At 38.7% G+C, this 10437-nt stretch overlaps 1 protein-coding gene across 1 annotated transcript; it reads right to left on the reverse strand.

The window, feature by feature from the left end:
* Positions 1-1579: 1579 nt before the first annotated feature.
* LOC141807802 (caspase recruitment domain-containing protein 8-like) lies at positions 1580-3005 on the reverse strand. The gene has a single exon (XM_074694015.1). The coding sequence runs from the start codon at positions 2765-2767 to the stop codon at positions 1580-1582; it is 1188 nt and encodes a 395-aa protein (XP_074550116.1). The 5' UTR covers positions 2768-3005.
* Between the last annotated feature and the right edge of the window lie 7432 nt (positions 3006-10437).

The following is a 10437-nucleotide window of genomic DNA, read 5'->3' on the forward strand; positions in this document are numbered from 1 at the left end:
TCCAGTTTTATGAATTACTGAAAAATGCAATTTAGCACGTTTTATAATAAGCAAGTAAGGTGTTAGTTAAAACACTTATTGTTGCTGTACCTGTTGCATTAAAATCACTTGTTCAGCTTAGAGCACTTTTTGGGGTGTGTGAATTAACCACAGCCCGTGTCTAAAGGATGTATTTAGGTTTATCATCGTGGTAAACAATAGTTTTGTACTTACAGTATCTGTTTAGGACAGTAAAGGAACCAAATTAAAACTCTAAGGATGAACAAGGGAGCCCAAAACAAGAGTGTTATCATAATCATTTCTTAATAAATGTACGCTGTACTGGAAATGTCATTATACTCGAAATAAGCACAAATGACACCTGTTTTGAATTGCTAAAAATTACACATTTAAACATGTAATCAGAAATACTCAGTTTTCTAATCTTTACAAAGATTGAAAAGATTTAAAGATTTTTGTCCCATATGTTTATGTTGCTAATGTTTTAAATAACTTATATGTAAGTTATTAAAATCTCAAACGCTACTGACCTCTTGAGCTATTGACCAAGTATTACCCATCTCAACAGTAGGTCAAAGAGCAAAATATAAAAAGTCCAAAATTGTTTTTTTAGGCTCTTTTTGGCCAGCAGATGGTGCTAAACCTGATCAAAGTTTGCTCTTAGGTTCTCATGAAAACAGATCAGGTGGATTCCCCGAAGCAGCACTAACAACATACATACATAGACGTCAACAGGAAACCCACATCCACCAGCCTGCTGCCCTCTGCTCTGAGAAACTCATATTTACTATCAACAGATCAGGAAAAAAAACTTGGGGTGTTAAAAACCACAGCTCTACTGCTTGATGAAATGTCTTCTAAGGTTTTAATCAAAATGGTGTTTTTAAGAATTTGAGATAAACAAAGAAAACATAAATGATATATTTTTTCACATATGTTAAAGCATGTCTCCATTTTCTTGTTCCACATTACATTAACATTACTTTTATCTGCTGAAACTTTAACGTTTTTTTTTTAAGTATGAGAAAAGAATGCAAAGAGCAGAAAATGTGTATTGAACATAGAATATAAATACATCATGCTGACAAAAAAAACATCAAAGGTGTACAAAAGTCAAATACATGAAGCAAACTTTGTGGCAGTATTTGGTCAGAAATGTTCATCATGGATTTTTAAAATGAAAAATCAAGATTTTACACATTTACTTACATGCATTTTCCTTACATTGATTTTAAAGGGGAAAAAATAAATAGTAGAAATAGCCAGACAGTATCTATAGGCATGTGCTAAATGAAACACGTGTATTTTTCTAGAGATAGATTCAGTGCATCATGACTTTTCAGAAATTTTATTGTAACAAGAAATAGATGAAACAAAGTCAACTTGAGTATTTTAACAATTAGAAAAGTCAAGACCAGCTTCATCCAACTGTTCCAAACCAAAGCAGTTTATTAAGTTTCTTTTGCTTGTTGATTTGCCTTAAAAACTTAGTTAGAAATTCCCTGGATCAGACAGAGCTTTATAAACTGAGCTTGGGTAACTTTCACAGGATGCATGCACTGAAGCTGTTCATCCGGCTTCACATCAGTCCCAGGTGTTCAGAGAAGAAGGGGTCGAGGTCACAGAGAGCCTCGATCATCTCTGAACTCGCAGCTTCACCTTTCCCCCTCACTGTGTCGATAACACAACGAGCTTTGTCTCCTCTGTTTCTTTTCACATCCACTGACTCCACTTCAGAGTCAGTCATCACTGTTTTCTGCAACAGTTTGTCCATCAGAGATTTGAGGACAGGTCCTGACACCCCCATGATAAAACTGCTTCGTATCTCAAACAGTCTCTGGTCTGGAGGCAGATTCAGAGCGCTCTGTCCACAGGACCTCTGGACCTCAGATGATGAAAGACAAACTCGTCTCTCCCAGACACTGTTAGAGTTGTTGGAGTCTCTTAAAAACAGTTTCAGGTGTGTCATGGTTTTTTCTAAAGCCACCTGGAATGATGGGAAGTAGTTGTCATAGTTGTCAGAGTCAAACTCTGCTGTTGTTGGTTCCACCAGGACTGAGTCGTCTTCAGGACAGGTTGACAGAGTGTAGTCCTGCTGTGGCTGCAGTTTACAGTGTGGGGACGTTTCTACGTAGATCTCGTTTACATCTAACTTCTTCCTGTAGCGCAGCACGTCCCTGAACGCCACGTTCCTCGGCAGCAACATCACATTGAGGAGAGAGCTAGGATCAGGATCAGCAGGAGGCTTGTAGAACACCAGAACCAGTGCCCTGACCGGGGCAGGGGGTGAGTCTTCATCTTTGACGTTACCAAAAGCAGAGAATCCTGTGATGTTTATGATGACGTGAGTTTCTGTGATCTTATGAGGGACGATCAACTCCATGCCCTCTTCATCAAAGTGAGCCACAGACAAGAAGTCAGCTCCACCTGTGGAGCGGATCTCACAGTGTGGGAGGTGGAGCTGACACACACTCTGCTGCTCACATTTGATGTCAAACAGTGGTCCTGCAGGCTGCTTGTGATGCTGAGACAGCAGCTTCCTGTTCCAGGGGACCGTCCTGTAGACCACGTCCCCTTCTCCCTCCATGTGGAACACCAGGCCTGTCACGCTGCATTGGTACAGACCTGGACTGGAGCACTGGAACCTGTAGGTTTCATGGTCTTCATCAGCAGTGATATCAGGTGTAAACTGCTCACAGCTGCTGTTAAACTGCAGATCAGGTAAGCTCTGTGCTCGGGTTAAGGTTTGATCCTCTGCAGAGGTCATGTGACTCAGTGAGGGGCAGCTGTGAGAACGAGGCAAAGATCCAGAGAGTCCTTTAGTCCAGGATGGACTTGAGGAGCAGGTCTGAGCATGGGGTGGCAGGGTGTTTGTGACTGAGCAGCTCACAGCTGTAACAGCTGCTTCCAGCTCCACCTCAGCATCAACGTCACCTCCTGACTCAGCTTTGGTTCTTCTTCGAGAGGATTCTGAGGATTCAGCATCAACAGACTGTGAGTGAGTAGTTAAACGATTTGGTTCAAGATTTTGCTCCCCAGAAAGGCCACAGGCATTAATGTACGAAGAATCCCAGCCAGAAATATCACTCAAGGTGCCACAAACTATTTGGATCAAGTTACCTTCATAGAATCCACTTGTGATAGATGGACTCTCCTCACATCTTTTAAGAAAATCAATATCAGAATAAGTATCAATATCAGTATCAGGTGGACAATCTCTGGGGGCTGTTACATATTCTGTGATATTAGGAAACCTGGGAGGGTCTTCAATGGGAAGCTGCAAAGATAAAAGTTGCAGACTGGGATATCTGGGAGTCAAAGCAGTGTAGACTCCAGGGGGGGGAGACCCTACTCTGCAAATCCTGGAAAGAGTCCTCCTGATTCCTCTGGCTGCTCTGCTGAAACAAGAAGCTTTTCGCCCGGTTCTTTCTTTTTCCATCGCTTTTGTCTTTTCTTAATCCTCACAATCCAAAACACAGGATGAGTGTTGGGTGTTTTACAGTCCTGTTTGAAGTTTTTCTTTTGCCAAACCTTTAAACAAACAAACAAAAAATTGGTATAAATTAACAAATAAAATATGTCCTAATCTAATCACCAAATGATTTGATTTACAGTACTTTATATCAAATTCCAGGCCCTGCTGTCCACATATCAAAGTGTCACTGGGAAAGACATTGAACCCCAAAAGTGCCAATGGTGATGTGTGACATTTACATGTAACGTAGACGTGCTTTAAGGGGTCATTGGACTGGGGAAAGTGTTATAGAAACATGCTCCAGTTACCATTTACCAAGAATGATCAACTGATAGGCAAACTGTCCCGCTCTTGTGATATTAGATCAACAGTTGTACCGTGTACTATGTTAAAGACTACGAAGTCGTATACATCAGAAACTTGCAAGATTCCTTCAACATTTAACAGAAACTGCTTAACTTCTTCTTTAGTCTACAGGGAACTCCTGCATGTGTTTCATAGACCCTTAATTTTATATATTTCAGAGCCTTAATGATTGATGATGCAACATTTTAATGGCATTTCGCAGCCACATCAATGGAAGACATTAGTTGTTGACTATCTTTTGAAATTCATTACACATTTACCCGATTTATATGTGTGCTTCTCCCTGGAACGGTAAGTTTTGATTTTCTTTTTCATTCAAACTTTATGGTAAAAATGGATCTCATTTGAGGTACTTCCTCTTGTCTGCAGTGATTATACATTTACCCTAACAAATAAGATTATAACTTGTAAAATTCCATAATGAACTGTTTTATAGTGAGATTTTATTGTAAACTAAACATATAACAGTTATCAAAACTGGTGAGTACATTTTCACTATTCCTCCCTTTGGTAGAGTACTCAGTCAGAGTACTTAAAGTACCTTAAAAGTGTACCATGTCTCAGTTCTTTCACAATACTTAGTAACATTCCTCCTCTGAACAGTTGTAAATTATTTAAAGTCATTTGAAAGAAACAAGAGTTAACTGCTTTTTATTTCTTCGTTTTGTGTGATTAAACAATACTTAAAATTGTTTTTCTATCTTTATGTGAAGCAAATCACTTCCTAGTATAATTTCAAAATATTCATTAAATAAAATAAATAAATAAATCTTTTCTTTTTTTCAGACTCACCGATGAACTGCCGGGATTGACTTCAGTCTTCACACATGAAAGAAAAACATGTCCGCTTTGGTCGCCTTCTGGTTCTTGTGCTTTTGCATGTGTTTTTTCTACCCTCCCCCACAAGTTTTTTTTCTCCCAATGTGTTTGAAATAAAGCAGCCCTGCACGAGGTTATGAACACTTTCTTCAAAATATAATTTCACAAAACAAAAACAGCCATAAAGTTACAACCCAATATATATTTTTTAACAGATTGTACAAAAGAAGAAGAATGTGGTTGTAGATTAACATTTATTTCACATTCATGTTTTTTATTTTTCCATATCTCAGGTTTCTACCAGATACTTATGACTGGCTTTGCCAGCATTAAACCCAACACCCTACAGTCCAGGAATGATGTACCATGTCCAGATTTTATTTTGCTGGTCAACAAACCACCATATAAAACACCTCTGTTGCTGTAAACAGATACTGTCACTGGCACATGAGCCAAACACTCCAACAAGAGGATTCCAGGGGTTACATCCAAAGAGGTTAAGACAGAGACCAAAAAGAAACCAGGAGATTGTCTTACCAGGTACGTGGACGATAACTTTAAACACACTAAGAAAGCAGTCTAGAAACGAACTAAACAACAAATATCTGCCTGTGATAGAATTAAAAATGGTTGTAATTTAAAAGCTGTAAATCAGGGTACAACAAGGACTTGATATAAAGCTGCGTAATAGTAAGGTGTAGTTAATAAAAAAAAAAGAAAGGGTGCTAAAAGCTGGGAAATACACAGGTAATAAAAAGGTATAATGCTTTAAAATATGTTACAACCTGCAGTTGACTCTGTAGCTATGTTGTAAAAGCAAAGACAGACACCATCATATAATGAAATTTAAATTCATTTTTTATGTCTGTCTTAAGGCCTCCAAATAAATGAAGAAAACTTAAAGAAACATAAAGTTAACTTGAGATCAAGTGAAAGAAAATAAAGATGGAAAAAGAAGAAACTTCTTCTGCCTTCTGTGAAGTGAGGGAGGAGGGGTTCAACAAAGGTCCTTTCCAGTCTTACCCTGTTAACCATTTACATGACATTGACAGACTGTATGATCAAAAAATTGCAGAAAGTACTAGAAATGCTCCCTAGATCATCCCTCAAGATGCCTGTTTTAAGGTAAAATAAAATAATGATAATAAAATAATTAGAGCTGTGACTTTAACACGTTAATTAGATTAATTGATTACACTGCACATTAACGCTTTATAAAAATCAACGCAAGATTAACTCTTTGGCTGTTGGCCATTTTCAGAGCATCTTGAATGATCTTCTAAGACCCAAATAATCTTGTTTTCTATGACCATGTGAACACCAAAGTTACTTAAGAAGAGTGGACTCTTTTCTTTTATGTGTCTCTTCCTGTTTTGTTCCAAAAAACAGACAAATCAAACTTTTTTTCATCGCGTTCATTTCGGGTGCTCCATCCTTTGATCCTCTCCATGATCCCCGTCGTCTTTTCTCACGATGGCGCCGCTCTTTCTCTCTGATTCACCGCGACACATCCTCAGTTGGAGCGTGAGCTGCCTGAACTTTTCTGACTTGCAGTGTCTCGCTTTGTCTCTGTCATCTCACATCTTCTCCTCATATCCATGCTGAGCTCTCATCCAAAGAGCATACCGCTCTCACCCACAGTAGTTTAGGAGCAGGATTTTGATTGACAAGCTCCAACCTAGACCCCGCCTGGTTTGGAGACTGATTCCACCACAGCGCAAAGACCTTGACCTTGACCTTGTGTGGTTTAATTCTATTTGTGGTTTTATTAATAGCATTTTAAAATAAAGACTTGGAAGAAGTCATTTTATTTTTCGTACACCTCATTGGTAGAACTAATTGAAAGCCTAACAAATCATTTTTTACATACCAAGGCCCAGGTTATTGGGTTTCAGAGAGGAATTTAATTTAAACCCCTTTAAATTACATGAAATTGACTTTTTGCTTTATCTTTGCCTCCTTTTGGAAAAAAAAGCTCTTTGGTGTCAAAATGTGTAAAACGTTTGAGCCATCTTGACTGGAACTGAAACTGTGAGTTGGCTCCTGATCCTCGTTGTAAGGGCGCCCCCTGCTGCATGATTCACACTACAGCATCCTCACACCCCACAGTGACAGGACGTGACTGAAATACTGAAATCAGCGGAAAATAATCTTCAATCCTGTTTTATACAGTCTATGCTTCGACCACAGAAAGTTGTTATCAACAAAGAGCTGTTTCTGTTGACACTTTTAAACACAAAATTAAGATTTTTTTTTTTCACACTGTTATTTTAAAACTCATCTGTCAAGTTTAAACACAAATGATTGAATGAAGAAAATGGAAAAAAATCACATTGTGTTACTTATCTGTATGACCTGGAAGAGAGTCAAGAAAGTTTTTAATTACATTGATGTGACAAAAAAGCCATCCAGAGGTCACTTTAAAAAATAATTCTGTGCTCTTTGTCATGCCCTTTTTTTAACTTCAACGGTTAGCAAAGCAGTCACCAAAAAATCCGTTATGACATCGCTGTTTCCTCAGAAATTCAAACCTACAATATGATTCACCGAGAAAGAATTGGGGGAAGCCCTTTGGTGACGTCAGAGTGATTGACGGCCGACTCAGCCAATCACAGCCGGTTTACCAACCCACCAGACCCGCTCGGAGTAATCAGCTGGAGCTCTGAACAGTAACGCGTGTGATTATTTTACTACGCATCACTCAGAGGTAAGAGACAGAAATTTAAACTCTGATACTGATTTTTCTAGAGTTTTCTATTTTGTGTCATGTAACATGTGTCAGCTAACATTTAGTTTATGAACATTAAAGGAAACAGGCTGTGAAGTAAAGTCAGGAAGTTCACCTGCGTCCGTCTCTTTTCTTTGCTTATGAGTCTTTACCCGAACTTTAATGTCAGTGATAGCTTTCTAACGACATGTAATGACTTTAAGACTGTTCAACATTCATGTTTTTGTTATTGAAGAGAGGAGAAGAAGCAGGCGGCCTCATTTACAAGCTAGAAAGTCATAAAGGGAGCTTAGACATAAGAGGGGGTTTAGTTTACTATTTTTACTAATCTTTAAGACATTAAACAGTCAAAATCTTTTGTTTTGTAGTATTTAACATTGTTTTGAATTTGGATGGCTCTGTACTGTTTTGAATGTGTGTGGGGAATCAGTCCCAGAGTCCAGTGAGAGGAAGGATGGGTGAGGATGATGATTTTAAAGTGAGTGTGTTGAGGGATAAGGAGCCTTAAAGGTAGTCAATCTTTGTATATAGCAGGAAAAATTATAACTGTATTTGTTTTTTCCACCCTGTGGTATCAGCAGTGTAAACTCTCCTTTTCTCCCTTTTCATGTGTGTTGAGTATCAGTGTGTATCTGTTTTGTCACGAATAAGACTTCCTCTTACTTTATAACAGGGGCGTCACTAGGATTTAGGGACAGGGGGGGCTTCAGCCCCAGGAGCTGCAAATGAAGGAATGTGTAACAAACAAAACACACCAAATAGAGTTAATAACTGCTCAACATAGAGGCTAATGCCATGACTTTTTGCAGACAATGCAATAATAGTTTTGTATTTTGAAGTCAGATTGATAAATTTTGGCACATAAGTGGCTAGAAAAGATTTAGAATAGAGTTTAAGGTTCTTGTATTAGTCTAAAAATCTGTGAATGGTCTTGCTCCTTTATATTTACCAGATTTGCTTTTATCATTTGAGCCAAGTAGGGCTCTCAGGTCTTCAGGTAGTCGTCTTCAATGTTACCTAAAGTTAGAACTAAAACATATGGGGAAACCTCTTGTTATTATTATTATGGCCCCCATCTGTGGAACAGCCTACCTTAAGACCTGAGGGTAGTTTCTACTGTTCATATTTGTAAAAGTAAACTCAAGACCTACCTTTTTATTCTGGCTTTTAGCTGATTATATTTAGTATAATTTATTGTGATAATTTTATTTGTTTAAATCCTCTTAACCTGTTTTTTTGTTCTCCTTTTTAGACCAGATCTATCACTTCTAATTTTATGACCTGCTCTGCTTTAGCTGTTTTTTTTACCCATCAAGTGTTAGGCTATCTCATTTCACCATATTACTTGTTCAAATTTTATTTTATTTATTTATTTTCCGTGTCGTACAGACCAATTACTCTATCTTTGGACTCACCTTTCCAGTGACGGTCTCTCCCCTCTCATTCCCTGTGCTCCTCTGCCCTGACTCCTACAGATCAATAGGGATGGCGGAGTGATTATTGTTAATGTATTATTATCATTATATTCACCATAATAATAATAATAATCAATAATCATAAAGTACTGTTAGCAGGGGGATGGAGTTCATTGTTAACTACCATCAGTAATAAATACGTACTTTTTGGAAAAAGTTCCTGATATCCATTCTACATTGATGGCTTAAATAAAGACTTATTGTGTCTTGCTTTACTCCTGAGTCCATGACAAGAAGACATCTCCGTCCTTTTGACTGTCCGTCCAGTATCAAGGAAGAAGAGACGGATAAAGCCTGCCCACCGCTCCTAGCTTAACTCAAACGCTGAGTGTCAATATGAAAGTTTAGCCTGTCCCTGCCTCATCAGATAAACTCTTCAGCCCTCCAAACGGTCTTGTGTGCCATTTGTGAGTCGTTTTTACCTCATTAGTTGAGCTAGCTTTACTATCAAAGTATTATCTTCTTCCACTACTAAACAGAGTCTTTGTTTCGTGACTTTAGTTGTTCTAGTACCGTGGTGGTTTTCACGAGAGATGGGACGTTCTCGAACGCGTCGACTCTTTTAAACAGAGCTTTTCAGTGAACAAAAAGAACCGATTGTTTGCAGGCCATTACTGAATACAAATTGCCTGCACATTTCAGAACAAACAGCTCACTCATAACTGTGAATGGGTTCTCACTGATCATTTCAAAAAGGTATTCAAAAGACTCGACTCGTTCGCGATTTCACATCTCCCGCGAAAACCACAGGGGGTGTATGTAGAATGTTGAAATTACCTCAAATCATTTAGGGGGGCTTAATGATATTTTAGAGGGGGCTTCAGTCCCTCAAATTAGGCCTAATGACGCCACTGCTTTATAATATTGATGTCTCTTTTTATTCTTTGTTTAAAGGTTGTCAAGCAGTGAAGACAACTTACTGGACAACAAAAAAGGGATGTTTTAAAAATCTCCATGTGATATCAAGATAACAAAAGATGCAACAAGAAAAAGGAGAAACTTCTTCTTCTTCCATCTCTTCTGAGGAGGAGGTCAGCAGCAGTAAGCAGACAGGTGACTCCACTCAAAAGGAGGAGTTTAAAGAATGTGGGATTGAGTCAACAGGCAGCACTCAGGGTTTACTTTCAGAAAGAGGAACAAGGATGAGTCGTTTTCTTGTTAAACAGAGATTACAGGAGGTGAAATGTGAGAGAAAGACTCACCCCTCTGACTTTTCAGGCCATCGCCCTCAAATCAAACTTGGGGACAGGCAGGAAAGAGATCGGAAATCAATTGTAATCGCCCGTAAACGCCCTGAGATTTTGTCAAGCTTTAGAAACATGTTTCCTGGTCTCAGTGTAGAGTCTACGGATACAGTTCCTGGCAAACTTTTGATCACTCACCATCCCAGCAGGACTCCTGTTGTTGCTTCTTCAACCTTTCCACACATACATATCCCCCCACCTAGACGTGTTTCAGCCGGCTATTTCACAGACGACTCAAAGGACACAGTGGAGAAAGAGTTGGACCTACGGGCGACTGTAGAAGACATGATTTCAGGTGATGATGATTTAAGAAGTTCCACTTCCTTCTTT

The sequence above is a fragment of the Halichoeres trimaculatus genome, unplaced genomic scaffold (genome assembly GCF_033239565.1).
Source record: "Halichoeres trimaculatus isolate MK-OKI-2021-1 unplaced genomic scaffold, fHalTri1.1 fHalTri1_scaffold_18, whole genome shotgun sequence".
NCBI classification, from domain to species: domain Eukaryota; kingdom Metazoa; phylum Chordata; class Actinopteri; order Labriformes; family Labridae; genus Halichoeres; species Halichoeres trimaculatus.